At 35.5% G+C, this 16,481-nt stretch overlaps 1 protein-coding gene across 2 annotated transcripts in view; it reads right to left on the bottom strand.

Moving 5' to 3' along the window:
- The window catches only part of LOC140164918 (netrin-1-like), a 183,590-nt gene extending 174,823 nt beyond the window's left edge, over positions 1–8,767 (bottom strand). For both annotated transcript variants that reach the window (XM_072188316.1, XM_072188317.1), the window contains exon 1: positions 6,761–8,767. In XM_072188316.1, the coding sequence (XP_072044417.1) occupies positions 6,761–7,787 (1,027 nt within the window). In that variant the 5' untranslated portion in view covers positions 7,788–8,767. The remainder of the gene's footprint in view (positions 1–6,760) is intronic.
- Positions 8,768–16,481: the final 7,714 nt, after the last annotated feature.

Genomic DNA, 16,481 nt, shown 5'->3' with positions numbered 1-16,481 from the left:
ACATTTGAGCAAGTTTAATTTGACAGCGTAAGAAGAACGAGAAACTTCACACAACGATATGTAGTGATATGGGACAACTATTGTGTAAGGAGGGAGGTATGTGACAGTAATTATATGGCGACAGGCTCCGTTTAAGCTGTACTACATGATTGGCATGCATGATACCAGTGGCGGATTTAGAGGGGGGCGCACCCGGCGCGCGCCCCCTCTATTTTTTGCAGATCGGCGCCTGACTCTGTGTATTTTTGCAGAGCGGCGCCTGACTTTGTGTGGGCGCCGAGCCGTGGCGGCGGCGGTGTTGGCTTGGCGCCCCCTCTATTGAAAATTCCTGGATCCGCCCCTGGATACGAAGCTGTCCGTGACTATGATCGACGAACCCTCAAATCACCACTACCACATGGTCCAAAGATAATCTGATTTGGTACGTTCGTTTTTCAGCGTCCACAATGTACATGGATCTAGTTTGGTATAGTTTGCACAGACTGTGTGATACAAATTTACAGCTCCTGCCGGCCACAAATGTTTCATATTATCAATTTACCTCTAATGGACATAATAGCAGAAGACATTGCACATCAACCAATCACAGTTTAAGGGGCCTAACTTTCAAATTGATACATTCAGCCACAACAAGTCCTAATGTATGGTCAACCATCCAGGATGACCATTGAAATGACCAGAAGGCACGGACAACCGATTCCGGATATTGAGAGTCTTGCTCTGGTGTCTCCAGGCGAAACTATTTATAAAGATTTTATAAAGGTTGGAGTGTTATTCATAAAACATGTTCTGAACAATCACCGAGTTCTAAAGAGTGGTTAAATTTTAAATTACACAAAAATAAAGAATTCTTTTTCAATTAGACATTTTATTTATTTCACCAAAGGATAAAAAGCTTTTACGGATATACATTAGTTTATAATGTATTGGATTTGAGCAACAGCATTCCTCTACACGACTATTGCTCATCATGTAAGTGGTTAAAATGTAGACACCTATAAACACAAAATGTACTGCCGATGTGGCAGTAATAGGGTTGCATTTTGCAAATATTTTTTTCATGAAAATATTCAGGGACATGTTGTAAATACGAACTCTGCTATATGAACAAGTACAAACATGCATTGTAATTGGTCCAATGGTTATCAAAATAGATCTAATCCTAAATCTTTAAAATATCTGATTTTCTGGATTTTTTGTGATGAAAAGCTTGCTATAATAACCGTGTTAACAACATTAAAGGACTAAGAGATATCACACACCACTTGGGAACCATCCGTTTTGTGAAACGAAATGAAGCGCCACAGGCAAAAGCTAATATTTAAGAAAGAGACATGAACAAGTTATAACTTGTACAACTATCCCGTCTAAAAAAGTAAAAAATGCCTACAGCAATTTGCCTTCAAGAAATACATAAAAATGATACGACATCGTGAGATATTGTCTTAATTTGAATTGTCAGCATTTGCAATCCATTTCATTTCACGGATATTGGATGATAAATCGGCTTTTACTTTGAATAAAGATGCGCCATGTAGCCTATATGATGTAGTGGAATGATACAAAATATGTATCAATTTAGTGCAACTTTAAAATTGTATTATCAATCATGAAGAACTATTCAGTAACATTTTGAAATTCATATTTTAAATAATATTTTGCTCCGTGTGAAATATGAATTAATTCATTAGACATTGTATGACCTAAGAAGAATACCATCATTTTTGTTTTAGATATTATAAATATGTGGCCCTTTTCACAAGCGGCCATGAAATTAGACAGTGGCAAAGGTGGTTTGCTATAATAGGTTCTTTGCCCCATTACCTTATATCTGGGCACGTCAAATTAAACATATTTTTGCATACATGGCTTTCCATACGTTCATTTGCTCAATCATGATGATAACTATGCACCTCAGTTCTTGGATTACAAATTACGAAGTATGTTAGTATGTTAGTTATGGCCTAGTCGGCTTTCCATACTGGTCCCATCTGCTCATGTGTCAAGTTCGGCATCGCCATAGGCATCATATCCCGTAATCATAATAGCAGACACATATACGATCAATATAATGTCATCACCGAGGTTAATGTACAGGTGAAAATCACTGACACCTTTAATTCAACACCAATATTCCTATGATGGCCTATCACACGCCCACTGATGGAGAAAGAGTTAGAATGCACTTAATAATGGAACAGAGGATGTTGAACTTGCTACCAAAATAATTCAAAAATGAAATTCCGAAATATAAAAGTTTATCCTTTTTATCATCAATATCATCATCATTGTCATCGTTGGTCATCATCTTCAATCATCATCACCATCATCGTCACCATCATCATCATCATCATCATCACCATCATCATCACCATCATCATGATCATCTGTGAAATATATATGAGGTGATGTATCTTGAGTTTCGAGTCTTTTTTCTAAGATGCGAGTAAATTTAGAGTTATTTTTTTGCGAGTTTAGAGCTACATTTTTCGAGTACCGCATCTGCCATCAACTCCACAGTTTTTGCACATTTGCGCATAATTCGATCGTTTGGCCATAGGCCTTTGTTTTTTAAGGCCTATGGTTTGACAAAGATATCATCCAAACAAAAGCGAGCCCCCTTACTATACACAGAATGTCAGATATAGCCTATGTCAAATATTTCTCGAGTCAATAATTGTGAGTTCCTTCCTTTCTTTCTTCTACAAATTGCGATTCATTTTTTCCGAGTTGGAGTTACGTTTGTCATAGTTCCGCGTCTTGTTTGTATTGAGTTTTGTACAAAAGAATCTCATATTTTTTGTCCAAAAACAAACATGATTATATATCTCATCTGTCAACATCGTGTTATAACGAACTCTATGCACCCCTACATCTACCTTAATAACATAATTGACTAAATTGAGTTATAAGTTCAAAAATATGATAAGGACAAGTCGAGTCCAGACTTAACGCAAAATTATAAGCTAGGAAGTGGGTAATTTGTACCTGTCATGCAAAACGTGTCAGGTGTGAAACCGCTAATACCACCTGATACAGGTATGCCCAGCGATTTTAAGTTCACAAAACCGCCTGCAAACCACACGAATTTATTTCAGCTCTGAACCAATACTAGACATTAAATTATTTGTACTCATTTTGGTCCATTGTCATAGATTTTACATGTGCTTGATATGAACATGATGAAGGGGAACATTATTCACAATTTCCATTAAAAAATAAATTGAATTCGGGGTTGCAATAAATGATATTCGAGCGTGGATGAAAATCACAAAATACCTTTACATATAACTTTGAGTACATACACTGTCATGTAAAATAGGTAATACAAGCTGCTATGATTATAAATAACATCACATACACACCATATTTTATATAAAAAAAGGATGATGGAAATTATTTTGCTAATATACGCATAGTTTAGATGCATGGATTCAAGCCCAGGAAAAAGACATCAATATTCACTGTATCGAGCAAAACATACGAATGCCAATAATCATGATAATTCATTGTCACATTTGTATTCGCAAACGCAAATACAATTTCATTATCATGATTATACCGTCAAACGAGAGCATCAATTCAAAGCTCAATCTCGTGAGTTTGAAAAAAAAATGAAAATCAGATTTTACGCGATAAACAGATGTTTGAAGTTCACTTATTTCAGATTACAAAGTGCAAGCTGATATTTTGTAACAAAACTAGAATTTTACGCATAATTCATAACTAGTTTGGTACAGATTCGATGCAATTAAAATGTACGAGGTCTTTTATTCAACTAGATGTAATTGAAAAGTAATTGACAACAGAAAGTATATAGAAGTCAATGTTTTATTAATGAGTTCAGGAAAAAGTAAACAATTTCACTTGGCAAATCAGTACGTGCGACTTTTCTGTTCGCGATCGAATACAGCTGCCACAACTGACCCGAGTCTATCAATATTTTATTGATTTTAGTTTAATAGAAGAGGCAAGCATGTAAATGCCAGAAAGCCAACTGAGTTGACAAATAAAATTATATTGAAATTTCGATGAATTTAATTTTGACAATATAATTGGAAAGTCGATAGGTAATTAATAATTAAGATGGTTAATTTATTGATGCATCGTTAAAGTGGTAAATTAAAGGTATGTAGCATCGCAAAATCGTGGTTAGAAAGTATTAGTGTTTCTAATTTCGACGGGATGTTGGCTTTCGGTTTTATACAATTTTGTATATTATGGCTTTAACAAAATATCTAAACTGAAGCTAATATCAATTTCAGAACAATGATGGTGCAAAAAGGAATGGTACAGGTTTACGGCTGAACTGATTTGAACCGTGCCTGAACTGAACCATATGCATCTGATGGATCTTGTGGAAACGAGAACTTCCGCAGTAGCAGACTTAGGCTACATTGTAAATTACGTTACCAAAGCAAGTCGCTCATATGATACAACATTGAACATCGAATGAATCCTATTAAATTGTTTAAAGTAGAACGCATGTTCAGTTATAATAATTTGCTCCCGAATTTGCTTCGGAATTGACGGTTTGCTTATGGCACGAGTAAACAGACGATTTTACCCCTCTTTAGCAAATATGTTTAGGCATTTAAGGGATATAATAGTCAATTTCAACATACAAAATTATGCTATTAAATGGAAATTCAGCAACACAATATCGTACTTTACTTTCCCTGCACGGATGCAACTTTCTCTTTAGACACACAAATGCTTTAAAACTATGCTTATTGATCATGTGATGAAGCGCCCATTTTATGTGGTAAAACAAAAAAGCAGCTCTATCAGTAATGCCTGTCCATGTATGCATGTATGTAAGTTTGTATTCCTTAAACCTCTGTTCAAAAACTGCCAATAAAAAGTCACGTGTTCAGGGCATAGATTGAGTTCAGCTAATTTGCATAAATAATTCAGTATATTCAGTAAAATAATCATAGAATTAAGGAATTTCCATATAAATGGCAAAAAGGTAATATCCTCAAACTCCTAAATGTTTGGAAATGTTTTTAGTTTGCATGTATAAGGTTTACTTTAAGTTTGGACAGTGGATGATGAATAAATCATGCGGCATTTATAAGAATTCCGATCATTCAAATACATTTGGCTACTTGATATCGGCTTTTCTTTTGCCGAATCTCTTGTAAGATTAAAATTAAAATTCTTTGTTTGTTTTTGTTTGTTGTTTTGTTATACATCCTCCAGAAAATGGTTAGCCTGTGTAAACTTGCCATCATGTAAATTCTCGATTGAATTTAAGTTCAGTCTTTCAGTGTAACAGTCCAAATACCTATAGAAATATGGTTTTTTTCAGCCTATAACCTTTAGATTCCATGTTTTCCTTCTCTTTTCAGACAAATTAATTACCTCCATGCTTTGCAAAACAACTGACACAATTGTGTTGTAATTCTGTGGAATATTCCTGTTCGTATTTTCTTATGTCTTAATGAAGTTGACAGTTGGGGGAGATTTTAATAAATTAGATTGAATTTTTAATAAGTTTAATTCCTTCACTTATAGATATCCTTGTAGAAATCATAATAGCACGTTCTGCGAAGTGTCACAATTTTGATACTTATCATATTTTAATAAGATGTATCTTTTATTTCTCGTACATAGATTTATGAATTGAATATTTCTTAAAATCACCTGCAGTACATGTTGTATGAGAACGAATCTTGAATGATCAGATATGCACGAGGCTTATTCTGAACAATATATGATTTATGTTAGAAATGTTTTTAACAATATAAGATTTATTGTCTAAAACGTTATTTAAAGCACATCAACGGGAAAGCCGCAATGCATTCAACATGCATGGCCTATTTCACATCAAAATAGGTCCGTTCAACTAAGTAAGTCAACTCTCCCTAAAGAGTTCTAATGCTACCGCGCGTCATGTTCAATTCCCAATGCCTTATTGTAAAAACGCACGGAAGCTTGACGCTTCTAAGAACTTTTTTTCATCTTTAACATGTTTAATATGAGAAACATAACTGATTAAACATGAAAATTATTATTACCACAAGATTAAGTTTCTCAAAGAAATTAACTACCAACATGACGCAGTAACCAAAGTATGGAGAGAATCATAATGCGTTCCTCCCATAAACCAACATGAATGTTTTTCCCCAACTGCGTATATTCTGCCTTATGGGTCCGGAACTTTTTACTAGCAAGCAATAATAAGCCAGGTCGCATTATAAGTTGTGCATCAGGAAAACCCACCAGAAGTCAGGAGCATGAAGACTTTCACCTAAAGCGATATGATTTAGGAGTCTACAAAATACAGTGTTATAGGTATATCAACAGATCTGGGTGTAGATAGCTTACTTGTAACTACTATCCAGTCCACATAACGCGATCGACGCGGATCATTTATGACTATGGCGCCTACTTTTTGTAAGAGAAAAGTTTAAACCAATATTAAAATACTTTTTTTTAATCCAAATTGGCTATCGGCAACTTTCTGATTAGTTAGAAAACAAAGTTAATTTTAGATTGAAAGGGTGTTGTATCTAGATCGTGAAATATGTTGTTGGGACAATAGAAGTAAATCAAATTTTGTATTGGTCGATTTGCGATTTGTAGTGTTACGAAGAAATTAGGTAACACTGTGCAGTGTCATTGATTGATTAAGGAATGTACTATAGGTAACATAGATCTGTGCATAGAGGGTATACATGTGTAAATATTAAAATCGACATTGAGATCCTTTGTCTCCACCTTCTGACGAGGTGGTTTCATGGTTCATACTTACCGACGCATTCATTGGCATCCTTTGGCGTCGCTCTAGCCCACGGTCTGTCGTAATGGAATTGTTTACATTGCTCGCACTCGGGACCTGCGGTATTATGTCGACAATCGCATACCAATCGGCCATCGCGTCCACGAACGCATCGCGATGCGTGCCCGTTGCATTTACACCTGCCTCCTACAGAGAAGTCAGACACGGCGTAGTAATAGCTATCACGAATTGTGGTCGCTTCTTCTGTTGAAGCCTGAAGAGCGGTGGTTTCCTCCTCGAATCCAGGTAGACGATTGAAGACAAGTTTGATATCCGTAGCGGTAACCCAATCCTGCAAGACCGGACTATTATCAAAGTCAAAGGAAGATGGTCTTCCTTCCAGGGTACTGAATGCCACTCTGGCACCACTCACTAATTCCGTGTTTTGGACATCGCTACAAACAGCTTCCTGTTCGTTCTGTTTCATGATCATAGCATTCTTCGGCAAGCCATACATTTTACGACATTGACTTGAATAGTACTGGTAAGGTTGCCAGGTCTTCCCGTAGTCCTGTGACTTGTAAATCGCCATGGAATCTGGGCGCAAAGAGCAGAATTCGGCAGAAATGTATGTCAGCTCGAACTTCTTCCCTAATGCCAGCTGGAGAGTTACATTGTGCGGTGACGTGGTGAAGGGCTCAGATTGCCAACACGTTAGATTGTTTGGGTTATGGAGATCCGTAAGGTAATCCGGTGGGTGTCTTCGCTTAGGTTGACTGGCGTCGCAGACGAAGCAGTTTCTTTGACGTTCACCATCTGCGCCACTTGACAAGGCGCAGAAGCGGCTTGGAGGAGTCCCACATGTGCTGGATGCAATCACTGGCATTCCAAAAGCAGCGTTAACGAAATCTGGTACACATCGTCGAGGATTGCCATCAATATCATAACACGGGTCCGGTTGATTCTGCTGAGCGGCAAACATACTCAATCCATAGCCGCCATTCTGGGCTAAAACCAACATCAGTTGGCAAGCCAAAATAATACAATATACAACATTCATGATGATGAGAATTGAATTCCTTAGATATAATTCCTTAAATAATTATCCTTCCACCTTTTTAGGGTTTATGCTATAATCCAACACACCTGTAGAATGATGTGTTTTCAAGTGATGATCACCAATTGGATGCTCCAGACACCTTAATTAAACACCCTTGAGTTATCACTGCTGATATTCCTCGCACATAAATTGCTATAAGAGACACTTGTCTCTTAAGCTCTTTATCGAGACTACTAAATCAGCAATATGTCTCGGCTGGCTCTCTCGCCTTTTACAAGGCAAGTAGCGCGTTTTTTAGCTGGCAAACATGCCGGGAGTGAATGAGTGATCTTCCTCTACGGGTATGTCGCAACTATTTGCGTTTCTCTTATGTTTTCCACAACACGACGCCCCGTACGTACACGAACTGCACACAAAGATACTCAACAAGCACTATCCTCCTCCTCTTAAAAAAAAAAGTTAGCTCAAAAGACTAACGCCACCAAACTTGTCACTTGCTAATAAATATATTAATGATAAATTGTTAATCCAATATACTCCATGAAGGATATGATCCATAAAACATGCCCTTAACTTGTATAAGCTTCCCAATCAAGATGATTTAGTATCATTTAAACGATGAACTTTTCTCGCTGGGATCGACGGGTCCTGTAAAATGCGGTGATATACACAACTTAAAAGTACTGCACTTTTTTTGTAAATGCAATTCGAATCTGCCAATATATTCCCTCATCATCCAACTCACGTATTATGAGGGGCGGTCCTTTCTTCTTTTCAGAAGTCACAAAACATCCAAATTGTTATGTCCAACTTGTGTTGATTCGGACGATTTGCTCATGCGCAGCTCTTCTTGACCAATGATAGGCTTGAGTATTTGCATACTTGCAGATCCCTTTTCCTTTCACTTCACACTTAAGGGGAAAGTGGCGTGTGTCTTGAATGAAAGCCGTAGCACTTAGCACCTTCGTGACCGACCGATAGTGTACACTCAAGCTAATATTCAAGGTACTGATTTCCACAGACAGCGACACTTTCCCTGAACTGGAAAGCCTTGACTAGTATAGGAGGCGCTATTCAACGATGTCTTTAGACGGTGAAATTTGTCACCATCATTTCATGTATCTATTGCTTTCTGCAACCTATCAACATTAGCCTCTATAAAGCAAAGTTTATATGTTTCCTTCTCGAATTTATCTTATATGTTATTTCTCTTTTCTTATATATTACTCTCTTCAACGTGTGAACAATGCTCATTAAATGTGATACATATTTTTTTTTCGTAATGTTTTCTTTTTACGGTGAGCCTCGTGCTGTTTTTTTCTTCCTTTTAGCTACTTTAAAATTACACATATTTTTTAGATTTCACCTTTTCTACCCTCACGACTAATTAATCAGAATTAATTAAATTATCAATAATATCAACTCTACAAGAACGTTGATGTCCCTGGCTACTCAGAAATCGTACGCAATACAAAATCCGTCCGATAGTCACGACAAAATCGCGGTCGGGTAGAAGAGAGCCCTCATTGTTATTGGTGAGTTAGGCAAACATTGCACCAATCAGAGCGTAGGAAGGTATGGCATGGCACAATCTAGTCATAAATGAAAGTAGTTACATGGTATTACAAACCTAAACACCGGAAAATGCTCGCTGTCAGTTTCTTTTAAATTATTATGCCAACTTCCGTCTTTTATTCATATTCAAATCATTCAAAAAATATTTCAAAACATTATAAAGGCAAATAACGAGGTATACAAATAATGCCTTCTTCTTAACTTAACTCCTTCTTCTGGGCTTCTTAGAAGCTGCGTAATTCTTTTTGAATACTTCTTGTTCATATGTTTCTTTAATTCCTCTACTAACTACCTTCTTTCATTATTTTCCACCCTTCCCAATTTGCTGCTCTTCTTCTTAGAAATTGAAATATTTCTTCTACCACCAACGTTCTCAACTACGTGTCAAACTTTTCATGATGATGGACTTCCCACCGACAACCCTCGCCGTGACTCGCCGTGAAGTTTGGACCAACAGTTTAGAATTTTGTTTGGAATGAAAATGAAAATGGTGCCAAACCTCAATATATCGCGATGATTTCATGTCTGCAGAGTTGTTAGTGTCAATTAGACCATGTCAACGCACATTGTCAATGTACATATCTTGCGGAGATGCTCGTGGCTATAAACTTTGGTGATGGACTTGTCCTTTTCTTTTCAACTTTATTTTAATTTAAAAAATATAAAACTTTAAGTTAAAATATGACTTGCTTATTTTTTGTCATAAAGCATGTAAAGAGGAAGCCCCTCACCTACTCATTATAAATGTACATGGTATGGGTACGGAAGGATATTTGGTTAAATGAAATTTTTAAATAAATAAATTGAAAATAATTATGAACAGAGTCTCCGTCTTCAAAAACAAAAGTAGTGAGAAATACTTTGTCTCAGTATCATAAATCGTACTTCGAATATTGTATCATGATAAATACACTCTGAATATTTATGTAAATGTTTGCTTAAAAGTCAATCTTTATTTAAATGTCGTTCTACTTTAAACCTGTTAAATGTCCGAATGTAAGATGCCTACGTGCTGGTGATAAACATTTCTAAAAGTTTAAACTGACTTTCAGCACAACAAATTTGAAACGCACCTTGAATTATTCATGTGTGACACACACCTGCATAAAGAAGAAAAGGGCAAGTTTTTCACAACATCTTCATGACATGATCTTAGGACTTCTGATGAAGATGTGTGTCACACATCGAAAATGCAAGGTTAGTTGAATTTGTTATGTTGAAAGTCAGTTTAAACTTTTAGAAAATGTTAAATGCCCTTAAGGGATCTAAAATGAGCGTTTATTGCGTTTCGACAGTATTTTTTGTGGGACATAGGATAGAGCACCTCAGACCTATCGAATTGCATTCTGAATACGAAGCATGTCTTTCTGATATCAAATAATTTTCATTTTTTGAAAATCACAATATAATACAAATTTTATGACAAATAATAAAAATTTGACATTTTTCCAATTTTTGATATATAACAGTCCTCGAAGTAAATAATATAAATCTAATGATATATTCTTAAAGTGTATGTAGCAGGGAGGAAAAGCCGACGGTCAATTGAAAATTTTGACCTTTCATATTGAAGATATAGATTTTTTCCCCAAAAGACCTAATTTTTTTTTGGTGTTTTGAGAAAAAAATCCATATCTTCAATACGAAAGGTCAAAATTTTCAATTGATCGTCGGCATTTCATCCCACCTACATACACGTTAAGTATAAATCATCAGATTTATAAAGTTTACTTCGAGTACTGTTAAATATCAAAAATATCAATTTTTAATGATTTGCCATAAAATGTGTATTAAACTGCGAATTTCAAAAACCAAAATTATTTGATATCAGAATGACATTCTTCGTATTCAGAATGCAATTCGATATGTCTGATGTGCTCTAATGTCCCACAATAAATACTGTCCAAACGTTCATACCCCACCCCTTAAACTTTTAGAAAATGTTAAATGTCCTTAAAAAGCGCGAGGCTCAGATTTTACAGAAAGTTCAGCCTCGTTCAAGTTCAGTGAGGTGAGGACCTACCACCGTGCTCACGTCTAGCCGAAGGCACTTAACGTCCAAAATCATCTAATTTGAGACGCTCAACAAGATTGGGTAGTAGACCAATATACCCATGCTTTATACCAATGTTGCAATTTGTTTTTGTATGTTGACACCATAAAAACCACGTTTCGTTTTACCAAAAAAATGGTCACCATTATTTTATCAAAACTTAAACATTAGAGTACGGAAATCGCAGATACTTTTGGAAAGTAAATAACATTGCGCATATTTTGCTATTATCTTTACCTTTTTATTGTAATTTTTGGATTGAGACGGGCTAGACTTTGAGCAACTGAATCATGAACTCAATGTTACAATAACATTTTCATACAAATTGCCGGCTTCTTTGAAAAATTATAGTCAATTACTGTGCGAAGGATTAGCCTAATTCAATATTGTAAGAAACTGTTAAAGAAACTTTGAAATTTATGTTGAAATCAAAGTAAAAGTAACAGAGACTTCAGTTGTTTACAAACATGTTTGCGATGCCGGCGCCTTGAGCAAAACAAGGAAAGTTGAGAAAGACTTTCCTGGCGAACATATTATTTGAACGTATGATGTTCGTTATATAGGCTATATTTTAAACTTTAGTATATGACGCGGAGAAAACCGTTGTCATCTCTTTGAGCGAAACGAAAAGTGGAAAACAGGAAAAAAATCAAACAAATTAAATGAAAATATGTTGGATACCTGATAACAGAAACAAATGAAGACATTTTTGATGATTATATTCTCGAAAATTTTCCTTGCGTTTTTTTTCCTTTCTTTTTTAAATAAATCTGTATCGGCATTTAGGACATTCAGGGAAATCCAGAGTTATAATTTCAATTAAATTCTCAAAGCTATCCTATAAAAAAAAAGGATAAAATATTCAAATCAGTTATTGATTTTCAACTGATTTAACTGACGTTCGCGTTTAAGTTCGCGTTCGTCATGTTCGTGTTGGAAATCAAAATTTATGAACTGATAAAAAGGCCAGGTGGCACACTTAAGGGAACAACAACTTTGATGCAGTTCCTGCTTCATCTAAAATGTGTTAACATAGGATTTATCATGATTATGAAAATAATTTATCGGGTATAAGGTCAATTGTTGTTGTTTTTTCCCATTTTGAACATGTTGAAGGTAAGAAATTGTTGTTGCATTGGGAAACTTGTCTCTCAATAAGTGACCCTTTTGAATTGATTACATCTTAGGGACGCACCATTAGATTCTCGGGGGGGCGGGGCATGGGAGTTTGGGTCAGGCGGATTTTTTTTTTTTTTTTTTTGCGTCCGAAGGCAGAATTTTTTTTTCACCGCGAAGTATTTATTTTTCAATTTTAATGTATACCTTTATACATTATTATGTTTTGATGGATCCAAGTTGTGATAATATTGGATCCAAAACATAATAATGATAAAATTGGATGCTTTACGCCCAATATTTATTGGTCTCGCTATGAGTTGTAAAATATTGACTCGACTACGTCTCGTCCAATATTTTAAAACTCATAGCTCGACCAAATAAATATGGGCTCAACCGATCCAATTTTATATCAAAGTTGGGTGGGGGAAATTTTTTTTTTACTCATCAGTGAGGCAAAAATTTTTTTTTTCGTCTCACTAGTGGGCGATTTTTTTTTTTTTTTTCGTCTCACTAGTGGGCGAAGTTTTTTTCTTCAAAAAACTCCCATGCCCCCCCAGGAAATCTAATGGTGCGCCCCTTATATCTTACCTTTGTGTGTGATGACATTATTGACATGAAAGGTCACTGAACTTCTTCACATCCTACGACCATCACGTCCTTGTTTTGACAGGTGTGATGACCCGGAAGTTGATGACATCATAAGGTCACCTTCCCAATCTGGGTCATATCAGGGACGTTGAACTTTTTTCTTAACTTGTACGATTTTTTGAAGTTTATGTAATCGGTTAATAACTCATTGGAATTTGTAGGTACGTACAGTCAGTGGCGTAGTAGCGTGGGTCATCCGATGGGGGGCACCGACCATGATGGGGGGGGCATCGGGTCTGATTGAGGCATTTTCGGCACTTTTCCTATGGGATTTAAAAAAATTCAGATCGATGGGGGGGCACGTGCCCCATGCCCCAATGACGCTACGCCACATGCGTACAGTACATTATTTATAGCAGGGCTGTCGAGTGCAGATCCGTCGCCGAACACGATTTTCAATACGGAGTAAATGCTAACATGACATCGTCCAAGCAGCAAAGTTCATTTCCCATTGAAAAAGCGTTATCCGACGGATCTGCAGTCGACCATTCTGTGTAAGCAATGTGTAAGCAATGACAGCTTTTCCCATTCTCATTTCTGAAATTCTCCTCATACATATGTCATAATTGTCCCATTTGTCATGTTTATTGTGTCTTTTATCATGGTCATGTCGGCGTAAATATACCGTAGTATACACAAAACCATGTACAAATGGCAGAGAGAAAAAAACAAAAGAAAAACAACAATAACAACAACAACAACAACACTAAGCATATTAAGTAACAAACATGAAAAATAGGCGACAAAATGGTTTTTGAGATATATTAATTTATTATCAAGAGTTATCTTTTAAAATAGTTCTAAAAGAACCACTGAACCAATACTAGGCTTATTGTTTAAACTCATTTTAATGCATTTTTCATGCTGATTCCAAATATGGTCATGCAAATGTACGAAGTGTGGATAGGGTTAACACTACATTATTCAGAAATTAGGTTTCTGAGATGTAGGAATATCTCAACATTCCCGTTAGAATAATAACGGATTCCAATGATATTACGTATCATTGCTTGAAATCATACAGATTGGATTAAGTTTCCATCGAAATTGTAAAAAAATCAAATCATGTGTATAAATTATTTGAAAGTGAAAGACAAGTTATTAAAATTGTCATAAGGGATTTTAGAAATGAAATATTTTGCAAAAAACAATGAAAACATTATTGACATAGTTTAAGCCTCATTCAAATACATGTATATCTAATTTCTCTATACTTAAACATGTTAAAGCAGAGAAATAACAGATTCATGTAAAATGTCTTATTTTGTCTTTAATATACAACTTTTAGTTAAACCACTAGCAGGCTATGTTAGCACATCTATGGCACTAACAAAGGTGTCAAAATCATAATTTTGATGATTTTTTAGCCATACTCCGGATGAGCAAATCACTGATAGGCCTTTATAACTTCAATTCTCTGGACTCTTTTTTGTGGCTTTCCTCTTTTTTGAAAACTAAAGTTCACTTTCGGGCATTGACTCCTAATGATTATACATACAATATAACACCAGCATTATTTGACCAATTCTTCGAAAACTAAGTTTAAGAATATTATTAGGCGTAAGCCTGTGTTATCCATTGCACTGATGACAGAGTATAGGACAGCGCTTATTATTCTAAGAGGTTTGAAGAATATGATGATCTGATTATGGTTCAATATAATGATGATTGGTATTGTGAACTGGTCGTTCCGTGCGGAAATACACTTTGGTTCTTAAGTCAACATAAATAAAATTGCTCGAACTATATAGGGCCAGAGAAGATGAGAATATTCTCATCTTCTCTGATAGGGCCTACTAATACTAATACTCTGAGCCTACTATTATATAGCTTATGGGTCTGGTTTTTAAGACGCAATATAGGATATCATTGTGATAATTAATATGAAGGTGATATTAACATGAACATTAAAAATACACCAGAACATATCTTGATTTATACGAGCATATCACTGGGCAAAAAATAACTTCAATTGTGTGTACTCGTTATCATTATGGTTAACTTATGAACGCAATAACAGGCCTGGCAATAAATCGTCCCCAGAGCGCCATCGTACAGCCATCCCCACGTAGCGTCAAACTTTTTGTCTTTGTCTTTTGCCAACAGGGGGCGACGTTATTAATTTTTTTTAGCGATTAAACAAAGTTAGTACGGGCAATTTTAACACAAACGACCACACGGGTATGTTCCCCCGAAAAGCCCCACCTTTTTTGATTTTGCAGCTCCGAAAGACCCTTAAATTTGGCCAAAATAGAGCTCCGAAAGACCCTTAATTTGATAATTTCAGCTCTAAAAGACCCTGAATCGCTCATTCCTCATTGCTTTTTTCATGCAATTTTCAAACAGAAATCCAAGAATTTAAAGATCCTTGTTTTGACTGTTCACAACTCCAGAAGACCCACTTTCTTCTTCTTCCTGATATATGTGATATAGCCTCATTTTGAGTAATGTCGCACGATCCTGGAACCTATTGTTTGCCGATCAGAACCGGGGAGGCTCCTCTTGGATTTAAAGTCATTATGACTTTAATTCAAACTTGCTCTGTTGTCCTAAAACATAATAAATTTGGCTGAATTTCAAGTTGGGACATGCGTAAACATTACAAACATGCCAACAAATCTGATTTGAAAAACAAAAATGACCAAACTTGTTTTAAAAATATCGTAATAACTAATTTTAAAATATCGTAAACAACCTTACGGTACATTTAACCTTAATGTATTATTATTATTATTTACGTATATTATTATTATTATTAACAGTGTTATTATTATTATTATTATTATTATTATTATTATTATTATTATTATTATTATTATTATTATTATTATATATTTTTGTTAATCTTTTTATATAAGTTCCATTTTGACATGAAGACAACGAAACCCCATTTTTAGCGCCACTACTACCTTAATTAAGTGTTGTACAGTAGAAAATCTTGGCATTCTGATAAAACATCGGGGCATTCGTCCAAGTGCTTGTTTGCGGCTAAGTGTTCATATTGATGAATTATTCACGGAAATGGAATCTTTAAAAATTCTCACAGAGATAATGTGCACTTATTTTTGGATATGAAGAGAATTGGCTAAATTGTATGAACGCTACTTCGTACTTCTTGATAGTCATATTTCTAGAGCAAAGTGGTGGAGTTTCTACTGAAAAAAGAGACAACAAACAAACAAACAAACAAACAAACAAACAAGCAAACAAAGGAAGACACAAACAAAAAGAAACGAACAAAAGAAAGGAAAGAAACAAGGAAAGAAAAAAGAAAGTACAGAAGAAAGAAAGACAGAAAG

This window comes from Amphiura filiformis, chromosome 11, assembly GCF_039555335.1.
Source record: "Amphiura filiformis chromosome 11, Afil_fr2py, whole genome shotgun sequence".
Classification (NCBI taxonomy): domain Eukaryota; kingdom Metazoa; phylum Echinodermata; class Ophiuroidea; order Amphilepidida; family Amphiuridae; genus Amphiura; species Amphiura filiformis.
The sequence above is the reverse complement of the archived record's forward strand: the minus strand, read 5'-3'. Positions and strand labels throughout refer to the sequence as shown.